The sequence below is a fragment of the Loxodonta africana genome, chromosome 1 (genome assembly GCF_030014295.1).
Source record: "Loxodonta africana isolate mLoxAfr1 chromosome 1, mLoxAfr1.hap2, whole genome shotgun sequence".
NCBI classification, from domain to species: Eukaryota; Metazoa; Chordata; class Mammalia; order Proboscidea; family Elephantidae; genus Loxodonta; species Loxodonta africana.
Window position 1 is genome coordinate 145,104,778 of NC_087342.1, and position 25,510 is coordinate 145,130,287.

Consider the following 25,510-nt stretch of genomic DNA (forward strand, 5'->3'; position numbering starts at 1 on the left):
AGGAGTCCCTGGGTGGCACAAACGGTTAAGGGTTCGTATAGTAGCCAAAAGGTTGGTGGTTCGAACGCACCCCAAGGTGTCTCGGAAGACAAGCCTGGTGATCCACATCTGAAAGGTCACAGCCTTGAAAATCCTATGGAGTAGTTCTACTGTGCACACGTGGGGTTGCCATGAGTTGGAATCTATTCGATGGCAACTAACGACAACAAGAGTTAAGTACCTTAGATATACTGGGTTTTCCTATAATGAATCAAAATTTGGTCTTTAAAATATCAGCTATACTCTTGCTTTACCTTAGTTAGTTTATAGCACTGCTCTGCAGAACATTCTGCTTTGCTAGTTGGATTACTCAAAGCAAAAATAATAGGCCGCTCATTGAAGGCAGCCATATCTTTGAGAATTTGTTCTGTGAATGCACCACCGATTGCAGCCACTCCTAATGAAGAAAGAAAAATTAATCAGTGATTAAGACTATCGTTGGTTAATTCATCCAAGAGTCCCAGGCCCAGAAAATAATGAGGCATGTCAGGTCACTTAATTTTTTAAGCAAAATATAGAACATTTATTTGTAAAGTATAGCAATAAAAAGAGATGTCTGTTAATGCCAACAATTCTTAGGGTTATAATTCTACAAGTATCTATAAAAAATTACAGATATGTGACACATAATACACTGAGTTAGAGGCCCATCACTTGGAATTTTGATTGTAAGCATTTATACCAGGAAAATTAAAATATGTCCAATATATATTGTCCCTGTACAAGTAACTGTATCGGTATATTCCAGTCTGTTAGGCTATATGTGCTTTATAAACCAATGTTGACACTTAAGACATGGGGCATTGGTGGTTCAGTGGTAGAATTCTTGCCTTCCAGGTAGGAGACCAGAGTTTGGAGTTTGATTCCTGGCCAACGCATGTGACATGCAGCTACCACCCCTGTCAGTGGAGGCTTGTGTGTTACTATGATGCTAAACAGGTTTCAGCGGAGCTTCCAGACTAAGATGGACCCCGAATAAATGCCTGGTGATCTACTTCTAAAAATCAGCCAGTGAAAACCCTATGGATCACAACGGTCCAATCGACAACATTCATGGGGATGGTGAAGGATCAGGAAGCGTTTCATTCTGTTGTGCGTGAGATCGCCATGAATCAGGGAACTGACTCAATAACACTTAATCATCTGATTCAACTGTAAAACTGAAGTATCACTCATTAAAAGAATTCTAATAGAAGAATAATTAGTGGAAACAAAGTTATATTATGCCTCAAAATTCAGCGTAAAGAAAATTAATTTGGAGGGGAGAGAAAAAAAGTTTACCTATGAGAGCAGTTGGTTTTATTTTTTGAACAATGGCTTCTAGGTTCTTCATTTCTTCATGTTCTTGGGCAAATTCTTCTTTCTCCTTTGTTAAGGAAGCACGTCCCTAAGCAAATAAAAAGAATCAATGAACCTGTTAGACATACCTGTGAGTCAAAGAAATTTTATAATGTTATATATATTTCCAGTATTCCTGCTTAACATTTTCATGTATTATATGTTGTGGTTATTCTTACAGTCTGTCTTCCAATTGTCAGGGTGTAATTTTGTTCATTCTTTCAACAATTAAAATTTATGTCAGACAATGGTCTAGGCAATGGGGATATAACAGCGAATGGAACAAAGTCTTTCCCTCATTTAATTATTATTTAATTCTAAAAGTACTAAGCCTACTTAGAAACTAGCATTAGCAAATGGTAACGCAAAATATGATTTAAATACCAACATAGTTTACTACACACTAATATAGCAGTATCTCAGGATCTAGAGTTGGTTTTAGCTGCAGCACTACCAATTTATGTACCATCGATTAAGGCTGAAAGTTAATGCCATATTTATATTATAATATAAATTACAATATCATATTTGTATCACAATATAAATTATGATATAAATATTAGCTTTTCCAGGAGCCCTGGTGGCACAACAGTTAAGTGCTCGGTTGCTAACTGAAAGGTCAGTGGGAGAAAACACTTGGTGATCTGCTCCTACAGAGATTTCAGCTTAGGAAACCCTATAGGGCAGTTGTTCTGTGTCCTACAGTGTTGCTATGACTAAGAATCAGCTCTATGGCATATAAGAACACTAGCTTTTCTGAATAAGTATTAGCTTTATGTTTTTATTTAATATTTTGATTGTTACTGTGCTATGTGTTGTTCAGGAAACAACATCTAATTATAATGTTCTGCCTACAAATTTTAAGATTTTTGGCTACATAATAAATCACTGTGTAAATCTATATGGTGCTTTATGGCTTATAAGTTGTTTTGACATATTTCATCTGGTCCCTTCAGCAATCTTGAGAAGTAGGGCAAGTATAATTTGAGTCTTTTTACATACGAGAAAATTGAAATTCAGAGATGTTAAACGACTTGTCCAAGGCAAGTGATTATATTGGGACTCAAAGCCTTTCCCATTCAGCACAATACCGTCCTGGAGAAAAAGCTTTACCATTGGTACACATTCAAGTGTCTGCAAATGGTTAATCCCAAAAATGGTACCATTTTCTTGCTCTGAAAGGTTGTCATCACTTTATTTCTGTTTCTCAAAGTAATACAAATGAATTATAAAAAATCTGAAACACTTGAACCTTTCTGTGCCCGTTTCCTCATCTGTAAAACAGGATAAATTAGGAAGTTCTACCCCATCAGGTTGTTTGTGGATTAAATAAAATAATACATGTAAACACTTAGAACAGTGCCTAGTTTATAGCAAGAAGTCAGTAAATATTAGTTGTTGTTGTAATTAAAATTATCATGAAGAAGAAAAAAAATTCTAGCACTTTTAATTTAGGTGTATTTTCTTCTAGTCTGCTGTAAACAGCTAGCTAGGTACCACTGTTTTCCATACGATCATGACATTAGACTGGATGACTCCCTAAGAACAGCATTATCATTAGTCATTTCTGGGTTCTAAAAGGTTATCTTACCTTTTCTCCCTACACACCAAAATATACTACATCTGATACAGTGAAAAGGAATCTTTTTAATTCATTCAGAATCAGACTTGAAGCTTACTGTTTCATACTCACTTCAGCACAGAAGACACTAGTCTCTAGTTACATTGAGTATTCTTATTCTATATTCTGATACATCACGTTTATTAAAGAAAAAGGATTCAAAACAATCAGATAATTCAATTTCCACTTCCATCAGGAAGCATCCAATCGTTCAGTAAAGCCTACTTATTATCACAGCCTTTTTAGAATTTAGTCATGGGTCCAAAATAACAAATAGTTGGTATAAACCTAGACTGATTTTGTGAGTAAAATCTAAAGATTGTCAAACAGTTATTCTCTGGTATTTATGAGACTATAGTTTTAAAAATTGCCTTTTAAAAATGATTTTAATAATACAAAAAAAATCTATGACAACACTGAAATCTTTACAATTCTCACTAAAGCTGGAGGGGAGGGACTACCCGGAGCCTCATCCTCAGCTCTCTTCACTTCACAGCTGGGAAATTTATTTCATTTACATATCTCAACCATAGAGACTACTCAAGCATAATCCTAGCAAAGTGGCTAGATCTAATTGCCAAATAATTCCCCCCAAATATCTGGATAATTATGTGACTTTGATTTAAGGGAATTAGTAATCTGAACTATGGGCTCCAATCCCTCATCATCCTTTTGTGTGTCAATGCTCTTTGCCATGTAACTTTGCAGTTCCTTCTACAAAAGACAGTGTATACTTTCCTACCCCTTGTCTTTGGACTTGTCCATGTGGTTTACCTTGCTCAATAAAATGTATATTCAAATGACTGTGTGCTGGCGCCAAGCTTAGGCCTTAAGAGGCACTGGTGTTTCTGCTGGCTTCCTTTGTACCTTTGCCATTGCTTTCAAAGTACATGACCTGGCTGGCCTGCTGGTCCAAGGAGAATGACAGACCTGTGAAGCCAACCTGGACACAACCTGTAGCTTACAGCCACCTAGCCAAGATCATCAGAGCTGCCCTAATTTGTGAGAAATAATTCTTGTATGTTACTGAGATTTGTTGCTTTCGGTAACATAACAATATCCAATTGATAGAGGAGGAGATTTCAATTTTGGTTACATATTCCATCCTCTTTTTTACTCGATGTTGCTCCTATCTATTGCACTGGAAGTAAGGGGTTGCTTTTACTGGGATGAATTTTCATATCTTTCACTGTATTTTTGGGATTTCTTGTACAGTATTTTATTAAAACCTAACTAATACACATGTTTAGACTAGTGGTCTCTTCATTTTAGACATCTGAAAATATTACAGACACAACCAGGAGACTTTGACTTCACAAGCCCTATCTTTCAGGAAGGACAGGGACTAAACCGTTAAAATCAAGAATGTTGTTTAAACAGTTTTTAAAGATTCCCAGTAATGTAAACTCTACCATTTTCCTGTATTTAAACTAAACTTCCTAACTAAACTTCTGCTTACTGTGATTTTTACTGAACTTTATACTGTTGTCCTTAAATAATCTTTTGTATATTGGAAGATAGATACATAATCACATCTCATTCCCTAGGTGAGGAACCCCAAGGCTTTTAATCCGGTCTGTTGAACCTATCTTCCTTCCCTGTAAATAAGGAAGTGGCTTTTGCCTTTCGACACCCTTTAAATATCACAAAACTGAAAAATGTACTCTATCATAGGAATAGCCAATGTTGAAATATCAAGGAATTACTATACTTTCTAGTTTTTGCTTTCAGTATTCTATTAATTCTTTCTGTGTCATGTTTACTTCTTTAATAACAACAACATAGAATTAATCTTTACCTTTTGGTTTACTTGGAAATAGAAAGTAGATAAATCACTGAAATGATCATGGGAGAAAAGAACTTTTATAAAAACTTTCAGGACTGTTAAAAGAATAGAAAGAGGAAATATTAAAAATAGTTTTAAGAGGAAAATATGCCTCCAATTTGTTCTTTTTAAAAAATGCATGGGCTCACCAAACAATAAAATTCCACACAATCCATGGTAAAACACCGTAGCCCACAGCATGAAATAGAAGAATTAGCAGCTCACCATGAAGGCTTGCTGAAAGCAGCTGAGTTTTCCCAGTCTGAGAAAACAACCAGTTCTTAACCACCTGACTGCTAACAAACAACGTGACAATGAAAGTATGTCTAAACTGTTTCTGGTATACAGTTTAAAATAAAATTTGCATGTGATCTCCATAAAAATGGAAATCTATTCGTTTTCATTAGATTACCAAGCCAAGAACTATCCTCCCATATAAGAGAATAGAAGTAGCATAAGAGTAAAAATCTTAGAGATTATTTTATTAATAGCTGATATAACCAAAATCAAACCAGTAAAAAATATGGGCTGCTGCTAAAAAAGAGGCCCTACCTAGTTTGTATATACTATATGTGGACCCATAAATCTATAGTGAAAATAACTTAAAAGATGATGAACAATCCAAAAACGAGAGTGACACAATCCTCATTTTCTTAATGCAATGACTTAAAAATATATTCCTCGGTGCAGTGTCCCAGATTATCCAAAACAGCAATTTTTTAAAGTTTTAAATGTATTATATGTTATCCTCACCACTGTTGATTTTGAGAAATTTGTCATCTAGTGACAGAAACAACTAACAGAATGCATTCTAATATCAACAGCAAATAAATGTGTGTTGCTTCTGCAATTTTTTAATGATATTCAGAAAAGAGAAGAAAAAAACGCCCTCTATAAATGTTATAGATAAAGCGTAAGGATTCAGAAAAGCTGAATCCTTATGTAGCCTCTTTCACGTACTACCTGACCCTGGGCTAGTCCTCTGATCCTCAGGTGGATCTTGGCTTCTCCATCTATAAAATAGTTGGGATTCATGATGATGGCAGTGCTGATGAAACTCAACCAGATTTGTGGTTTCCAAAGCTGCCTCGGTACCAGAATCACTTAAGGAAAACCCAGATTCCTGAGCCCTGCTTCCAGATACTCTAATTCAATTTCAGATTACTGTCCTGGAATCTGTATTTTTTTTAAGCTTTCCAGATGAATAAAATGACCAGCCAGTTTTGAGAATTACTATACTAAATTATCAGATCCCTACTAGATGCATGTTAAAAGATAAGTGATATGCTTTCCAAAAAACATAGAAAATGATAAATTCTAAAGTAGGAAAGCTACAGAATACAACCTGACAGTCACAAATTTCTAATGCTGCTTTTTGAGCTGATAACCTGAGATATAATTGAAAAATACTTATTGTGGTCTAAAACCCCTAAATCATCTGGGATGAGAAACAAACCATAAAGAAGACAGATAAATATTGTATGAAAGGAAAATATGTATGCTTTTATCATGAGCATCTAACTTTATTAATCAGAGTATCATCACTGTCAGCTCCTAGCCACTGAAGACAGAATTTGGCAAGAAGATGTTCCATCTAGTAAGGAATATAAATTACCCCCAGCCTCACTGCCAAAGGCTTGATTCTTGGTGATGACTTTTGAAAGTTGAGAGAATACTGAAAGAAGGCCAGGAATCACAAAATGTTAATACTAGCATTACTAAAGGGCTCCACTTGCCAACAATGGAAGAATTAAAAGAAGAAAAATAAGGGTCTCACAAGTATTTTCTATACCACTTTCAAAGTTGATTTATATTTTTTAAAAATTATTGGAATACAACCTTTTACAGCTTTGGTAATATCGGTCTTGGGGCAATTACCTTTACCTTTGGACTTCTATCTTCTGAACTAATGGCTCATGTTTTTCCTTTTCCAAAATCTATTTTCTGAACTAATGGCTCATTTTTTTCCCTTTTCCAAAATCTGATTTAGAATCCATATTCTTAATGCCAATCACTTCAGTTGGATATGGATGTAGCAGATTTCTGTTACCTTTATACCCCTTTTCAGGGTCCCTTGCTGAAAAGCTTTTTGCCTTCTTTTGGCAGAGTGTATGTAGGTACCTCTTCCCTCAGAAATCCCAAATTCTACTTTTTTTTTTTAGAGTCTCTAATGTTAATTACACTATAAAGTGTTAAAAACGTATTATCAGTACATAGGGATTTCTTTGCCATGTCATTGTTTTCCTTAATTTTCCTCTTCCTCCTTTTACTGTGTTGATTCCAAGTACAGTGAAGAAGACATGACTAGGTTGAATTACTTTTTCAAAAGCAGGTATACTGTGGTGGGAGTTGGGATAGACTGGGAGTGGGGTGGGGAGGAAGAGTAGGTGGCAAAGATTACAAGATTATGGATTAGCATTCTATGACCCAGGACAAACCAAAAAACCAAACACTGCCGTCGAGTCGATTCTGACTCATAGCAACCCTTTAGGACAGAGTAGGACTGCCCCATAGAGTTTCCAAGGAGCACCTGGAGGATCTGAACTGCCGACCCTTTGGTTAGCAGCTGTAGTACTTAACTGCTACACCGCCAGGGTTTCCTGACCCAGGACAGGTGTAAGTAGTTATAGACTGTCACTGATAAATACGTATTCCTTCCTATACATAGGCACTAGAAGGACTCTTCCACAAGTGCTTGCTTTGAATCCATGCCTGATTGGAATACTTGTCCCATTTGACTGGACTGCTTTTGCTGCCCTGCCATTAGTTTACCAGCGTTGAATCTGGCAAGTCGTTGAAGCTGTAGACAGAGCCTTCCCAGTGCACTGCCAGTAGCACTTCACAGTAATAGTTGTGATGCAGGTATGCATGCTGGCTAAAGAGCTCAGAGCCATGTTTCATTATCTTAGGACACATTAAAAGAAAGTATTTTCCATATTAGGTCAAAAGAAGTGGTGAATAATGGTCAAAATTTAAGACAGTGGGTAGTTACCCAACCCAATGCCGTCAAGTCGACTCCGGTAGCACCATCAATATTTTTTTCTTTTTTATTGTACTTTAGATGAAGGTTTATAGAACAAACCAGCTCCTCATTAAACAATTAGTACACATATTGCTTTGTGACATTGGCTAACAACCCCATGACATGTCAACACTCTCCCCTTCTCTATCTTGGGTTCTCTATTAATAGCTTTCTTGTTCCCTCCTGCCTTCTAGTCCTTGTCCCTGGGCTGGTGTGCCCCTTTAGTCTCATTTTATCTTATGGGCCTGTCTAATCTTTGGCTGAAGGGTGAACCATAGAAGTGACTTTATTAGTGAGCTTAAAGGGTATCTAAGGGCTATACTCTTGGGGTTTCTTCAGTCTCTGTCAGATCAGTAAGTCTAGTCTTTTTTTGTTAGAATTTTGTTCTACAATTTTCCTCCAGCTCTGTCCAAGACCCTCTACTGTGATCCCTGTCAGAGTAGTCAGTAGTAGTAGCAGGGCACCAACTAGTTGTGCTGGACTCAGTCTAGTGGAGGCTCTGGTATTCGTGGCCCATTAGTTCTTTGGACTAATTTTTCCCTTGTGTCTTTGGTTTTCTTCATTCTCCCTTGCTCCAGGTGGGATGAGACCAGTGAAGTACCTTAGATGGCTGCTCACAAGCCTTTAAGACCCCAGACACTACTCACCAAAGTAGAATGTAGAACATTTTCTTTATAAACTATGTTATGCCAATGGAGTTAGATGTTCCCCCAGACCATGGTCCCCACAGCCCTCAGCCCAGTAATTCGATCCCTCAGGGAGTTTTAATGTGTCTACGGGACTTTCATGACATTGCCTTGGACAAGCTGTGCTGGCTTCCCTTCTTTGTGTACTGTCTAACCCTTCGTCAAAGTTACCACTTATCTACTGTCTATTTAGTGTTTTTCCATCCACTCCTCCCCTCCCTCATAACCACTAAATATTGTTTTTTTGTGTGTGTAAACTTTTTCATGAGTTTTTATAGTAGTGGCCTCATACAATATTTGTTCTTTTGTGATAGATTTATTTCACTCAGCATAATGCCCTCCAGATTCACCTATGATGTGAGATACTTCCCAAATTCATCATTGTTCTTCATCATTGCATAGTACTCTACTGTATGTACCATAGTTTATCCATTCATCTGTCAGTGGGCATCTAGGTTGTTTCCATCTTTTTGCTATAGTGAACAATGCTGCAGTGAACATAGGTGTGCATATGTCTATTCATGTGACAGCTCTTATTTCTGGTGTAAGCTCTTCTCTGAATGTTTGGTAAAATTCTCCAGTAAAGCCGTCTGGGCCAGGGCTTTTTTTTGTTGTTGTTGGGAGTTTTTTTTTTTTTTTAATTACCTTTTCAATCTCTTCTCTTGTTATGGATCTGTTCAGATTCTCAACTTCTGTTTGTGTTAGTTTGAATAGGTAGTGTGTTTCTAGAAATTTGTCCATTTCCTCTAGGTTTTTAACTTTGTTGGAGTATAGCTTTTCATAATATTCTGTTATGATCCTTCTTATTTTGCTTGGGTCTGTAGTAATGTCCCCCATTTCATTTCTTATTTGGGTTATTTGCATCCTCTTCTGTTTTTCTTTTGTCAATTTGGCCAATGACCTGTCGATTTTGTTGATCCTTTCAAAGAATCAACTTTTGGTTTTGTTGATTCTTTCTATTGTTTTTCTCTTCTCTATTTCATTTATTTCTGCTCTGATCTTTATTATTTCCTTTCTCCTGGTGGCTGTGGGCTTCTTTTGCTGTTTTCTTTCTATTTGTTTGAGTTATATAGCTAATGTTTTGATTTTATCCCTTTTTTCTTTCTTGATGTGTGCATCTATTGCTATAAATTGACCTCTGAGCACTGTCCTTGCTGTGTCTCAAAGGTTTTAGTATGATGTGTTTTCATTCTCATTTGATTCTAGGAACTTTTTGATTCCATCTATTAACCAGTGGTTTTAAGCAGGGTGTTATTCAGTTTCCATGTTTTTTTTTTTTTTTCCTTGCTCTTCCTGTTATTAATTTCTACTTTGATGGCATTGTGATCAGAAAAGATACTTTGCATAATCTCAGTGTTTTGGATTTTGTTGAGGGTTGCTCTGTGGCCTGAGATGTGGACTATTCTGGAGAACATTCCATGTGTGTTGGAAAAGAATGTGTAGTTTGCAGCTGTTGGGTGGAGCGTTCTGTATATGTCTATGAAGTCAAGTTGGCTGACTGTGCCCTTTAGCTCTTCTGTATCTTTGCTGAATTTCTTTCTAGATGTTCTGCCCTTTACCTAGAAAGGTATGTTGAAGTCTCCTACTATTGTGGAGCTGTCAGTTTCTCTTTTCAGTCCTGTTAAAGTTTGTTTTATGTATTTTGGAGCTGTGTCATTGGGTGCGTAGACATTTATTACTGTTATGTCTTCATCTTGGGGTGTCCCTTTAATCATTATATAATGCCCTTCTTTGTCTTTTATGGTGGATTTTGTTTTAAAGTCTATTTTATCTGTAACTCCATCAGTATTTAAATTTGTATTAATAACCAATGTCCATAATTTTATAACTGGCTAAAAAACTCGTGTCTGGCTAAAAGAGTCATCTTTTACCTCTGTTCTTTTTAATATCTACATATATACTAATCATAAAAAAAAAATTTTTTTTCAATGGAAAAGAGGGAGATAAATAATCCAGCCAGATAATTTCATCAAGTTAGAATTCTTATTATTAACCACAGTGCATAAAATATATTAAAGATCATTCAAGGTGGTGGCAGCACCATGGCTGAAATTCTGATAAAGCAACAGGATGAAGGAAGACTTTCTCCATACACCTGGAGTTTCAAGCCCTAGACCTAATGATTAAGCTCTTATAAAAGAAATATAGGAGAGATGAATGGTAAATGTTGATTAAGCAGTCAGTGGCAATTCAATCTTTCCAGTTATCCAGGTCAAAATCTTGAAGTCATCCTTGACTCTTATCTTGCTGTCACATCTCCACATGATCTCCCAAGATATAGCACCTACCCCCCATTCTGTCCCATAATATACTGGCCTCCTTGCTTTTCTTTGAACATGCTATGCTGTTCCCACCTCAGGCATTTTATTCTTGCTGATCTGTCTCCCTGGAACAGCCTTCCCCAGAAACCATCATGGATTGATCCTTCATCTTCCTGTCTTTGCTCAAATTTTACTTTCTCAGTAAGGTCTCAGTAAGCAGAAGAGCTGCCTCCTCAAAGCGGAGTCAACCTTAATGGCATAGATGGAGTCAAGCTTTCGGGACCTTCATTTGCTCATGTGGCATGACTCAAAATAAGAAGGAACAGCTGCAAACATCCATTAATAATCAGAACGTGGAATGTATGAAGTATGAATCTAGGAAAATTGGAACCCGTCAAAAATGAAATGGAACACATGAACATCGATATCCTAGGCATTTGTGAGCTGAAATGCACTGGTGTTGACCATTTTGAATTAGACAATCATATGGTTTCCTATGCCAGGCATGACAACTTAAAGAGGAATGGCATTGCAGTCATCATCAAAAACAACATTTCAAGATCTATCCTGAAGTACAACGCTGTCAGTGATAGGATAATATCCACAAGCCTACAAGGAAGATCAGTTAATACGACTATTATTCAAATTTACACACCAACCACTAGGGCCAAAGATGAAGAAATGAAGATTTTTACTAAGTTCTGCAGTCTGAAATTCAGCAAACATGCAATCAGGATGCATTGACAATTACCGGTGATTGAAATATGCAAGTTGGAAACAAAGAAGGATTAGTAGTTGGAAAATATGGCCTTGGTGATACAAACGATGCCAGAGATCACAAGATAGAATTTTGCAAGACCAACGACTTCTTCATTGCAAAAACCTTTTTTCATCAACATAAACGGCGACTATACATGTGGACCTCGTCAGGTGGAATACACAGGAATCAAATCGACTATATCTGTGGAAAAAGACAATGGAAAAGCTGAATATCATCAGTTAGAACAAGGCCAGGGGCTGACTTTGGAACAGACCATCAATTGTTCATATGCAAGTTCAAGTTGAAACTGAAGAAAATCAGAACAAGTCTACATGAGCCAAAGTACGACCTTGAGTATAACCCACCTGAATTTAGAGATCATCTCAAGGATAGATTTGACGTGTTGAACACTAAAGACTGAAGACTAGACAAGCTGTGGAATGACATCAAGGACATCATACAGGAGGAAAGCTAGAGGTCATTAAAAAGACAGAAAAGAGAGAAAAGTCCAAAATGGATGTCAGAAGAGACTCTGAAACTTGCTCTTGAACATCAAGCAGCTAAAGCAAAAGGAAGAAATGATGAAGTATTTCCAAGAGTGGCTTGGGAAGACAAAGTAAAGTATTATAATGACATGTGCAAAATGCTGGAGATAGAAAACCAAAAGGGAAGAACACGCTTGGCATTTCTCAAACTGAAAGAACTGAAGAAAAAATTCAAGCCTTGAGTTGCAATAGTAAAGGATTCTATAGGGAAAATATTAAAGGAATTCAAGCCTTGAGTTGCAATAGTGAAGGATTCTATGGGGAAAATATTAAAGGACACATGAAGCCTCAAAAGAAGATGGAAGGATTATAGACGGTCATCAACCAAAATGAACTGGCGGACATTTCAACCATTTCAAGAGGTTATATGATCAGGACCCAACGGTTCTGAAGGAAGAAGCCCAAGCTGCACTGAAGGCATTGGTGAAAAACAAGGCTCCAGGAATTGATGGAATACCAATTGAGATGTTTCAACAAACGGATACAGAGCTGGAAGTGCTCACTAGCCTATGCCAAGAAATCTGGAAGACAGCTACCTGGCCAACCAACTGGAAGAGATCCATATTCTCGAGATAGGTAATCCATCCAAATGCAGAAATTATGAAACAATATCATTAATATCACATGCAAGCAAAATTTGCTGAAGATCATTCAAAAATGGCTGCAGCAATATATAGACAAGGAACTGCCAGAAATTAAGGCTGGATTCAGAAGAGGACGTGGAACCAGGGATATCATTGCTGATGTCTCAGGGTTTCTCCAGACTGTACCAGGCCAGCAAGTCTGGTCTTTCTTTTTGAGTTAGAATTTTGTTCTACATTTTTCCCCAGCTCTGGGACTCTCTATTGTGATTCCTGTCACAGCGGTCAGTGATGGTAGCTGGGTACCACCCAGCTGTAAAGACTGAATCTCTTAACAAAAAGTAAGTGCTAATATAATAACTATCTATAACAGCCTCTTTCTACAGACGCCAAATATTTAAGTACCCACCCATTGCCGTCGAGTTGATTCCGACTCATAACAACCCTATAGGACAGAGTAGAACTGCCCCATTGAGTTTCCAAGGAGCACCTGATGGATTTGAACTGCCAACCTTTAGGTTGGCAGTTATGGCACTTAACCACTATGCCACCAAGGCCTGGTAATATTTAAGTATAAAGCAAAAATAAATACATGAATGTATGAATAAAGAAAACAAAATTATTTGAGAATTATTTAAAACAGAACAAAATCAAAACAAAATTCAAACCAGTCTATAGTCTTCTTCTGGGTTAAGTGAACCCTGTCTTTCAGGATATCTACTAATATCCTATTTTATATTTTGAGCTTTTATGTTTTAATGTTGTACCATTAATTTATTACTGGAAGCCAAACCGTATGTGTTTGAGGAAGAGATTAAGTCTGGATTGGTTTTGTTGCTTCTTGTCTTCCCTGAAAATGCTCCAAATCAAGATTCTGAAATGCAAATACTGTAAAACCTGCAAAAGCCAGAACCTGTTTAAGTTGGAAACATGTCCAAGAAGGAAAACTCAAATATTTTCCACTAAAATGAGCAACACAAAAGTGATATAAGGCTGTACCCTGCCAAAGGCGGAAAACTTGCAAGACCCAGAAAAACAAGGCAGTCCCATCGAGTTCTGGCTCTCGTAGGTTTCTGTATAAATCACGCTGGCAATGCTCCTTTTTCATCCTTTCTTTACTGTTTTTATTCTCCTAATTTTTATTTTGGAAGATATCTTTTAATCAAGTATTGGTTTGTCTATATGTATTTATTTGTGCTGTGTTAGTAGGTACACAGTGTCTTTCTGTCTGGTGGCTTTATAGGATAAGATAGTGGCCAGCATACAGAGGTTCTCAGGCCATGAGGAAGACTTCAACACGTGTTTTCCAAGAAATAAGAAGATCCAATACATTTTCAACAGGACAGTGACATGATCACATCTCTTTGGGAGAAGATCCTTTCAGGGCTGCAATGGAAGGACTAGACGGTAGTCCATTACATTTGGCTGCTGAATACTCCAGGCAAAAGGCAATGAGGGCCTGAGCCAGGGCAGTCACACAGGGGATAGACAGGAAGTAAGGGGTACAGAGATATGAAGAAAGGAGAATAGACAACGTTTGGTCAGGAAAAAGGAGGAAAGAGTGTTCTCTGCCCATCACATCGTCATCATGCTGCACACACCCAGCTTCCCCATGCACTTGGAAGAGGCCCCAGAACAAAGGTGTTGATACTTTCTCTATTCGCTGGCCTTTTAACTTTGCTCAGAGCTAGTGTCCCTTCATTCCTCAGCTTTACTACATTGGGATGATTTTCCTTGTTTGTCTGTATTTAAATACATGTATTTTTTTCTCTATTGTAGTTTTTTTTATTGTAGTTACATAAATGGGTATATCAATTCTTTCCTGATATAAAATTCTAGTGTAATTGAATATCATCAATGACTATCTTATTTCAATCAACCTTGTTGACATTGATGAGTTATTTAAAATATTGATATTTTATAGTATAAACTCATTCTGTCATACCTATGGATGTGAGGTTATATGGGAAATGCTATAGCTGTGATGTTGAAAATGAAAATAGAAAATATGTTAGAAAAATAATTATCTAGTCTGATAAAGATAACTCTATAGATGAACTGAGGTAACAGTTCACTTTTTACTTTTTGGTTTTATATCTTTAAAAAGTGAATGAGTTTGACTGATGATATTTGTTATTTAAAAGTTTTATGATTTTTAAATTTATTTAAAATTTTATTAACTTGTAAATTTACATACAAGTTTCTTTATCTTGGTGTCTTAGTCATCTAGTGCTGCCATTAACAGAAATACCACAAGTGGATGGCTTTAGCAAAGAGTAGGCTAGAAGTGCAAATTCAGGGCTTCAGCTCCAGAGGAAGGCTTTCTCTCTGTTGGCTCTGGAGGAAGGTCCTAGTCATCCATCTTCCCTTGGTCTGGGAGCATCTCAGCACAGGAACCTCAGATCCAAGGGACACACTCTCCTCCTGATGCTGCTTTCTTAGTGGTATGAGGTCCCCAACTCTCTGCTTGCTTCCTTTCCTTTTATCTCTTGAGATATAAAAGGTGATGCAGACCACACCCCAGGGAAACTCCCTTTACATTGGATCAGGGAGGTGATCTGAGTAAGGGTGGTGTTACAATCCCACCCTAATCCTTTCAACATAAAATTATAATCACAAAATGGAGGACCACCACACAATACTGGGAATCACAGTCTAACTAAGTTGACACATATTTTTGGGGGGCACAATTCAATCTATTACACTTGGCAAACAGATTACATGCACTTCTTAATTTTGGCAAGTAAAGGACATGAAATAAGAGTGACCGATTAGGTCTAGCCAGCAACTTCACAGTTATTTGAAATATTGTAGGCCATGGAATTTGTAGTCTCAGCTCAGTAAGTAAAATCATTTGAGATACTAAAATCTACATAATTTATTTAAAAAAAAATTTATATAGGTATTATATAAAAATGCCATTAGAAACCACAAAAGAAAACCACAGTCACAGTCTTCCACTTTTTATTTAGATTTTTAAATGTTTTGCATTCCTAAGTACAGCATAATTTGTTTAGCTTTTTCCATGGTTCCAAATATTTAAGTGCTGACGATCCTCAAATCCCTATCTCCAGTCCAAACCCTCATCCTGAGTATAAAAGTCCTGCATTTCCAACTGCCCAGGGGACATCTCTATCTGAGCTCTCCACAGGTACCTTAAACTTTCTGTGTCCAAAACTGATCTCATTATCCCTCCCGTTAAACTGGTGTATTCTTTTCTCCTTCTTTACATGAACTGCTGCATCACATACCTAGTCACCCAACGAGTCCGGCTAGACTCCTACTCTACCCTACTCCCTCCCTCCATATTTAATCAGTTACTAAGGATGGCAATACTATATCCAACATATGTGCTGATTCAACCTTCTTTCTCTCACTCCCATGGTCAGTGTTTTAACTCAGGCCCCATTATTTTTTATCTAGATCACTGCAGTAGTTTTGTGACTACATAGCTTCCTTTTCTAGTTTCCCCTCACTACAAGGCACCCCCACTACACTACAATGCCATCAGAGTGACTGAAGAAGCAAATCTCCCCTGCATCACGTTTCAGTCACTCATATCCAGGATTCAGAAAACCCTTCATCATGTGCCATCACTTCCTTTCAAGCCTCACCCCTAAATGTTCTCTTATACTAAAATATTTTCTTTTGCACATGCTGGTTCATCTGCTTGGAAGACCACACATTAATTAATTTGGTCATTTAGGAAAATATTTCTTGTCTGGCATGTACCAGATATTGTGTAGGCTTTTAAGATGTAAAGAGATAAAACACATGATCTTTAGCTTCAATCAAGATCTCACAGTAAACTTGCCATCATATTTCCCGTTTCAGTTTTGAATATAGTAAGTTTAAGATATCTATGGACACCTCCTAATAAACTCATAACTCTTCCTTTAAAACTTATCTTAAGAGATATCTTGTTTTGGAATCCTCCTCAGCATTCCCATCCTTCTCTTCAGTGCAGCCAGCAACATCCTCTCCTGTGCATCCACAGTACCTACGATGTACTTCTGTGGGAGTATCCTTGTACAGTACTGTAACTCTTGGCTTATCTGAGTTTTTCCCAGTAGGTGGTAAGCTTACTGAGATCAAGGACTTTATTGTGCCCCCAGAGTCTAGTACAATGTCTCATTCATAAATTTCATTCAGTAAATGTTCATATTTCTGCCCACAATGCATGTCACATGACTAGTGTTCAAATTTTTATACACTAATTCTTCAACCCAATTACAATTTTGAAGCAAAGACATCTACACCAAAAGTCTCTGTCTTGTTTCACTGCTTTATAATACTCATTTGCTATAAAGTTATGCCTGTATCTTTATTTATAGCAAAATTTGTCTATATTATTTTTACAATATAAACTTGTATTTTTCTAATATGAAAGCAACACACAATTAAAGAGGTTTTGGAATAAAGGTACTAAAAATAATATAAAATAAATTTTAAAGTAAGATGACCATTCAAGGATAACCACTGGTAACATTCTGATGTATTTCCTTCTATGATTTTTATATCCAACTCTGTTTTTTAAACGGAATAGTTATTTATAATATATTTTGCTTTTTCCACCTAACGTAACATTATGAATCCTTTAGCATATTATTACAGTCTTTAAAAAAATAAACTTAAGTCTGCCTATTATCTTCATGTGGCTATACCACAATTTATTTCACAATTATCCTCTATTTAGGAAAATGTAAGGATCCCTGGTGGTGCCATGGGTAAGTGCTTGGCTACTAACAGAAAGGTTGGCTGTTTGAATCCACCTAGCAGCCCCACAGGAGAAATACCTGGCTATGTTCTTCCGTACACATTATAGCCTAGGAAACCCTATAGGCAGTTCTACTCCATCATGTAGAGTTGTGATGAGTCAAAAGCGACTTGACAGCACACAACAACAACATATTGTGACCAAATGTATCATGCTACAGTGTTGTGATAACATCCTTGTATATAAAACATTGTACACAGCTCTATTTCTATGGAATAGATTCTTAGAATGGAAACTACTGGGGCAGAGGCATAAACTTTTAAAGGCTCTGGGATATACATAAAACAGCTTTCCAGAAAATTTGTACATATTCACATTTGTTTCTATATTAATTTAAATTTCAGAAGATGCTGTTTATCACTGGTTATTCCTTAAAATTCCTCTTCCCATAGGAAGAGGATTTATATGTATTTTTTCCAGCAGTTTAAGGAAGAGTTATTGATGTGCACAGATGGCACAAGTAATAACAATGCCTTTTAACTACACAGTAACATGGTCACATCTCTAGTCTTATTTAGTTCTCACCTAACCTTAGGAAGTAGGCACTACTATCTCCAGTAAGGCTGGGGAAACTGAGCCTTTGATAAGTTAATATTCAAACAACTCATTTATTAAAGCCTTTTCAGAAATTTCCACTCAAAACCCTCAAAAAATTGGTTGAGAGAAAGTAGATTGGTAGCAGGTAAAAGAGAAGCTATTCCACTTTTTTTCTTCCTTTCTCTCTAGCTAGTGTACAATTTGCAAGATAGCTTGTGATAAAAGGTGCTAGATCAAGGTGTTTCATCCGAATCAGTACTAAATTTGCCTCAGTAAGAAACTAAACCAATTCAAGTGCACTGCCAACCCACAGAGGTGTAAGGAGCCTACTCACTTTACAGATAGATTCTATTCCTGAGCCACTGGTTCATTCTTTATTCAGAAGACTATCACTACATGGTAATAAAAAACTACATGGTAATACATCGGTATTATTCATGTTTAATGGATATACTTTTCACACAGTTTAAGGTAGATGAGTGAAGCTAGAGGCAGTCTTTTAGGGGGTCATCCAGCATGGCATACTGATTTTCTTCTGGTTAAAATACTACAGATGCTTACCTTAACTATTAATCCTTTTGAGTCAACCAACCATATCTTTTTGATGGCTTTCTCCTTTGGTAAGCCTTCTTTTTCCATAGCCATAACAATCAGGTGTGCAATCCCTAAGGCAGCCTAAGAAAGAAGTTGTGAAAACAAAATCTTTAAAAGTTGTTTCATATGATATTTTTACCAAGAGTTACATTTCACTCGATTTTGTCTCCATTAGTAAGGAATTACAAAACGGCTCTGTCTGTTGAGCTAAAGAGCTATACTCATTTTCCTAGGAGGGAAGTTTTTTGTTTCACGTTTGGGTTAAGCCAAACGACAATTATTTACCCTCCTTATTACAAAAGAAACTCTCTTATGTGGCTTGCTATTCAGTCACAGATAAACCACTGATATTCTTGATTGTCAGTATCTTTAATTGTGTTAACACAATCAAGATTTGATCCAACAAGAAAGGACTGAATTCAAAATAATGAACCAGTGAACCCTGCTCATGGAATTGTAATGTTTATTGTTAGGCTCAAACTCCTCTAATTGAATTTCAAGAATGAGGCCTGGGCATTTGGATGGGAACTTGACCAATTAGACAACAGACTAAAACTGACATAAAATCTCTTTTCTCAAGCAATTATTTACTTTCTTTCTTACTTTGGACAATGAAAGTACTGTAAAATTTCTGACAAGATAAAAAGAATCAACTTGTTTTGTCTCTGATAAATTTTGTGATAATCTGTGAAATTTTTAAAACCTTTTCAGGGACAAACAAGTGCCAATTTTAAATCATCTAACCATGAATACCTCTGTCCTGCTGAGTGTCAAGAATTGGCCTGTGCCATTCATTAAATCCTTAGAAATTTTAAGAAGAGGTTTACAAAAATTAAATACAGCATGTAATAACAATGAGTTGTTATTGATCTTTGATTTTTCCCTTATTTCAATACGAAAATGTTTTTGTGATTTACATTTTTATACTTTGGCATTAAAGTTCTAACTCTGCGTATTTTGTTTCACTTTAAGAACATGCAAAAGTCTAAACCACCATACATAATTCTATACAGATTTTGGCAGGTTTCCCAAAAGACACTCAAACTCAGGTAACGTTTTTATTTTTATTTTAGGGTGAGTTATTATTACCGTAGTTTTTTTCTTCTTTTAAAATGATAAAATTATGGAAAATGATGACAAAACACTGCATAATTGAATCTTGATGCTTCCTTCCAACAATTTAAGATGTTTCGGTTCTTTTGCATGTAAACAGTTATAATGTACTATGAGTCTATAATTCAAAATATTTTTTCTTAAAAATATGTATATAATTATATAGGCACACATCGAATTGTGAATTAAAGAAGAAATGCTTTGCATGTGACACTGGAGGATGCTAAAGGTCAGCATCAGATATAATAGTTTAAATACTTAAAGGTCTTCATATATTGGAAACTTTTTCCTCATGCATAAAAACCCACTGCCGTCGAGTCGATTCCGACTCATAGCGACCCTATAGGACAGAGTAGAACTGCCCCGTAGAGTTTCCAAGGAGCGCCTGGCGGACTTGAACTGCTGACCTCTTGGTTAGCAGCCGTAGCACTTAACCACTACACCACCAGGGTTTCCTCATGCGTAGCACCTTAAATATGAGTAACAAAAACCTATGGCAACATTTGATAATCTTACCAACTAAAAACTTGCAAAATATATCTCTATACTAAATAAAGTCCCTTATGAAAAAAATTAACATGTCTCAATACCTGATTTAGGAATCTTTCAACAAAGCCTATAGTCCTAATACAATAAAAATTTAAAAGAATACCTTAAACCTCAAATTAATGAGTAATTAAAACTATATGTTTGTTAGTTTTGGAGAATATAAGCATTATATAAGGCAGGTACCTCTCCAGCTCCCTGGAACAGTATTGTTTGATCAGACAGTTTGTTCTTGGTTATTCGAAGAGCTGCAAGAAGACCTGCAACTGCAACAGATGCTGTTCCTAAAACAAGTAATAAATACCTTTGAGTGATCCTCAAAAAGTTCCTGCCAAATTCTAAGCCTCAATTATTTGTTCACATCTTGAAATCATCAAGCAACAAGTTAATTGGTGCGGAAAGGGAGCTTGCAGTTATATGACCCCATGCTTGCATACAAGGTGAAATTCTCAGGCTACTGACATCAATATTTTAAGATAGCAGCTTAATTTTATTCTTGAAAGCTTCCCAAAAAGAATATTCTGTGACTTTTTTTGGTTTTGCAATGAATAAGAGCCTGGGGTTTAGATTCTTATTTGGATTCCATTTTGACTTGCTTACTAGCTGAATAAATTGAGAGAATTTTTTTTCTTGTTAAAATATATTACCCATAGTTTTGAATGTACTATTAAGAGTTAGTTATAATTTGCTTATCTCAGAGGTGGAAACTATTACATACAGACTGTCCTTTAGCAGAGGCACTAAAATGCTTTTGTTCACTCAGCAAATATTTATTGAATAACTACTTGTGCCAGGACATCACTCTAAGTGCTACCAAACTGGCAGTAAACAAAACAGATCAAGTTCTTGCTTTCACGGAATTTTGTTAGGGAAAAATCCCTAAAGAGTCCAAGGGAAAGAGAGCAGAAACAGAAAATAATTCGGATTGCATCTTATAGCTTTATCAGCGGTAAAGCAAGATTAGTAAAATTTCTGCTTTACACTAATGGCTACTTTCTGGTAAAGGATGGAGTTCAAACCTATAACAGGATTTGACATGTAAACACTCTTCTAAGATTGTGAATCTGGCTTAGATCCTTAAAGCTCCTGCAAAGTAGGCTCTAATCCCTTCAAAGGAAAAACAAGAAAGCACGCACATGCCTAAGACTGTCCTGCTGCTGCCTTGCTCCACGTGACTTTCAAAGGACACAGTTCATTATAATATATTCATCTTGGATCCAAAATGGCCCCTTTGGCACTAGTATACAAAGCAGCACTCAAACAATTGTGGCTACAACTATCCCTTTCTACTACATGGTCCCTTGACCTTGTTTTCTTTTTTTTTTTCCCCTCCTCTACTCTTCTTTTTACCATGTTTTAATTAAGGAGCCCTGGTGGCACAATGGTTAAGCACCTGGCTGTTAACAGAAAGATTGGCGGTTTGAACCCACCAGCCATTCCATGGCAGAAAGACTTGGCAATCTGCTCCTGTAAAGATTATAGCCTAGCACCCTATGGGGCAGTTCTACTTTGTCCTATAGGTCACTACAAGTGGGAATCAGCTCAGCGGCATACAACAAGAACAGCTGTGCACATTAGCACAGATGGCAATGTGCTTGTTCCACTGACTTTAAAGTGGCTCCTGGTATTTTAGTTATGTTAATTTTAGGGTCTTCCAGGTGAAACACTTTAAAGTAGCATACATGTTGACACGCATAAATATTAAAATCATAAATTTGTTCATGCATTCAATAAACATTTACTGAGCAATAACAATGTTCTAGATATTGTAAGTACAACAGTAAATAGGCTACAGTTCGTTACTCAAGGAGTTCACAGTCTAGTCTGAGAGACAAATAATTAAACAGGTAATGACAAGAGGTACCACACTTAACCTATGATGGAGGAATTTAAACATTTTTTTATTTACCATCTGGAGTCCCTGGGAGGTTCAAACAGTCAAGTGCTTGACAACTAATCAGAAAGTTGGCAATTTGAACCCACCCACAGGGGCCTCATAAGACAGGCGTGGCAATCTGCTTCTAAAAAGTCACAGCCTTGAAAACCCTGTGAAGCACTGGTGGCACAACAGTTAAGCATGTGGATGCTAACCAAAAGGTTGGCATTCAAACCCACCCAGGGGCTTTGTGGGAGAAAGACTTGGGGATCTGCTCCCATAAAGATGATAGCCTAGAAAACCCTATGGGGCAGTTCTACTCTGTAACATGGGGTCACTATGAGTCAGAATTGACATGACAACAACACCACTATATGCAAACTACTATACTAAATGCTTTACACAGGTGATCCCACAACAGCCCTAAGAGATAAGTAAAGGTATTGTCATATTTCCCACCTTACAACTGAGGAAAATGAGGCTCAGAGAAGTTAAGAAATTTCTCGTTGTCACAGAACACCTAAGCTGCCAAGTCAGATTTTGAACTGATGCATCCTAAGTCTAGACTCTTCATTCAGCTATTATCATAAACTACCTTCTAATTATCCTTTATTGAAACTCATTTGAATTATGTCACAAATATCTACTCGTATGACTGACAGATGCAAATAGTTTTTTTTTTTAAGTGCTAAGGAAGGGGTTATATTTGCTACTCTGTGTTTTTATAGCTTTAGCCCCTAGAATAATGCACATGCAAAAAGGACCCACAAGATAATGGCATTGGTGGTAATGACATTTTTTTGATAATACATTTTGAATTTAATGTTTTAATTTGAAAAATTAATGGTTAATAGCAAGTAAAATCAGCTTTTACATTTTTTAATTGGCTTTCTCTGTATGATCAGCTTTGGTGGATCTCAAAGATGCTAGACAAAAATTAACATAAAATTTATCTAGGATAAAAATTGTGTTTTCCTCATCATGCCTTACAGGCACAGAAACTGCACCAGCTCTAACTGTATTACTGTGCCATATAAGCATCCACAGATCACAGAGCGGTTCCCTTGCTTTGAACTTAATTGCACAGCTCAACTTCTTTATAGCTCATGCCTGAAATAAAACCTTGTAGCTCCCAGCAGTGCTTTCCCGCTGTATCTACATTTGGTCAGTTGATTACTCCTCTAAAGTAACCTTCTACCTATTATGTTCCCTAAATCACTCAGCTGGGGAGGAAGCCTAGCTAAACTTTAAAACAACAAAAGAAAACAAAACTAAAGATACATTAGGATAGGTTTGATGAATGACACAGTGATGAACTGTAATGGATGCCAATTAACGAAAACATTCAACATTTCACCAGCAGTATATTTGTTCTTTTCAATCTTTTAGTTTGTTTCTCTTTTGTAAGATTTGGTAGTCATAAATAAGGCCACAAGAAACCATCGTTGCAGAAGGCCCTCTGTTTGTCTCTTACATGTTTCAAAATTAGGGATACAATGTGTATTACAAAAAACTAAATGCTTGCAATTTCGATCTACCACTCCAATAAGTTCTGAACTGCGGTTAAGTCACATATTATGCAAAAGCCACTCTTCCATGCATTATTTATCTGAAGAGGCTGTACAAAAATGTGGCTCATCTAGGTAAGTCAGATGTCATGAGACGGTTAGAATATGTGTCTGGCAAATCAAGATAAACTCATTAGAGTTATTAAACAGATGAACGAGAATTTAAATTAGAAAAAGTGGTATAAATATCTGGTCATTAAGTAAGCAGTTGTTCACAAATAGTATTTCAAGTGATCTCAGGTTCTTTTGAAGTAAACTGGCTAGAGGGTTGGAATTGAAGAACTCTAAGCTCTGGCGCAACAGTTAAGCACCGGGCTGCTAACCATCAAAGGTTGCTGGTTCAAGCCCACCAGTAACTTCCCGGGAGAAAAGACCTGGTGATTTGCTCCTGTAAAGATTACAGTCTAGGAAACCCTATGGGGCAGTTCTCCTCTGTCATACAAAGTCACTAAGAGTTGAAACTGACTGGACAGAACACCACAACAACAGCAAGAAAGCTTCTATCCAACTCTTAGTCTAGGATTTTAAGGGTTTCTATAGAGTCCACCAACATCACAAGCACTTAACCTAACCAGTCAGAGTCCAAGCTGAAGTATCATCAGTGTTATGGAGTAAATTATGTTCCCCTAAAATTATGTGTTATAAATCCTCATCCTTATAACCTGTGGGTGTAATGTGGGAATAGGGGTTCTTTGTTATGTTAATGAAACCGTGTCAGTGTAGGGCATGTTTTAAGCCAACCACTTTTGAGGTATAAAAGAGGTCAGGCACAGGAGAAACCCAGATGGAGGGAGACGGATGCTCCGCCACATGAAGATCACCAAGGAACCAAGGAGCAGAAGCTGCAAAAGGACAAGGACCTTCTCCCAGAGCTGACACAGGGGAAAAGTCTTCCCTTTGAGCTGGTGCTCTGAATTCAGATTTCTAGAGTCCTAAACTGTGAGAAAATAAATTTCTGTTCACTAAAGCCACACGCTTGTGGTATTTCTGTTATAGCGGCCCTGGATAACTAAGACAATCAGCAATCACTGTGTTTGTATTAGCATTTTGATTTTAAACAGAACTGGGCATGTAAGGTCAGAAAGACAATATATTCCAAAAGAAACTAACTATAAAGTGATGATTTATTTTTACATGGTTATCCTAGATTATTCTGTATTAAAACTCAAAATGCTTTAGGTTTAAAGAGATTGCTCCAAATAAAGCAAAACAAAAACAGGTCTAGCCACACTGGATATCATAGCCTTATATTTAAACCTGTATCTCATAATATTTCCTGAGGCCGTATAAGACACCTAAACTTCTCTTCGCAGAATTAACAAAAAATCCAAAGGATATCTTTAGCACTACCAGAAAGTTAACTTGAACATGATTCTTCCACATGGCCTGGTACTACCTTGATTTAAATTTCATTGCAGTGAAGGGAGTAAATGTGAAAAATTAACTGATATTTCATAAAAATGTAAGTTTTTCACAATAAATTATTTTATAATAGCTTTTGTTTAAGTGTTAAAACTAAAATTTTTAGTAAATCAGACAGAAGTAAGGCTGAAATTCATAATCTGTACTAACAGTTTTAAACAGCATTTAATATTTAACACTGTTAGCAAGATACTAAAGAGATAGAATCTTCTTAAAATTTTAGAAACCTTGTTTACATTTGTATATAATATGACTTCAATATAAACAGAAGCCACAGTCATTTGGGGTATCTAATATTAGTCTGATCTTTTAATCAAGAATGACTTCTACTAATGCAACAATTTATTAAATCTAATTGGAATTATCGTGTATACATAGTAAGGGAGACTGCAATGAAAC

General features: G+C 36.6%; 1 protein-coding gene across 2 annotated transcripts in view; it reads right to left on the minus strand.

Annotated features, from left to right (window-relative positions):
* The window catches only part of ME1 (malic enzyme 1), a 236,940-nt gene that overhangs the window by 14,560 nt on the left and 196,870 nt on the right, over positions 1-25,510 (minus strand). For both annotated transcript variants that reach the window (XM_003404096.3, XM_010586445.2), the window contains 4 exons: positions 20,432-20,529; positions 18,554-18,667; positions 1,321-1,426; positions 294-436 (listed from right to left, as the gene is read on the minus strand). In XM_003404096.3, coding sequence (XP_003404144.1) covers positions 294-436; positions 1,321-1,426; positions 18,554-18,667; positions 20,432-20,529 — 461 coding nt within the window. The remainder of the gene's footprint in view (positions 1-293; positions 437-1,320; positions 1,427-18,553; positions 18,668-20,431; positions 20,530-25,510) is intronic.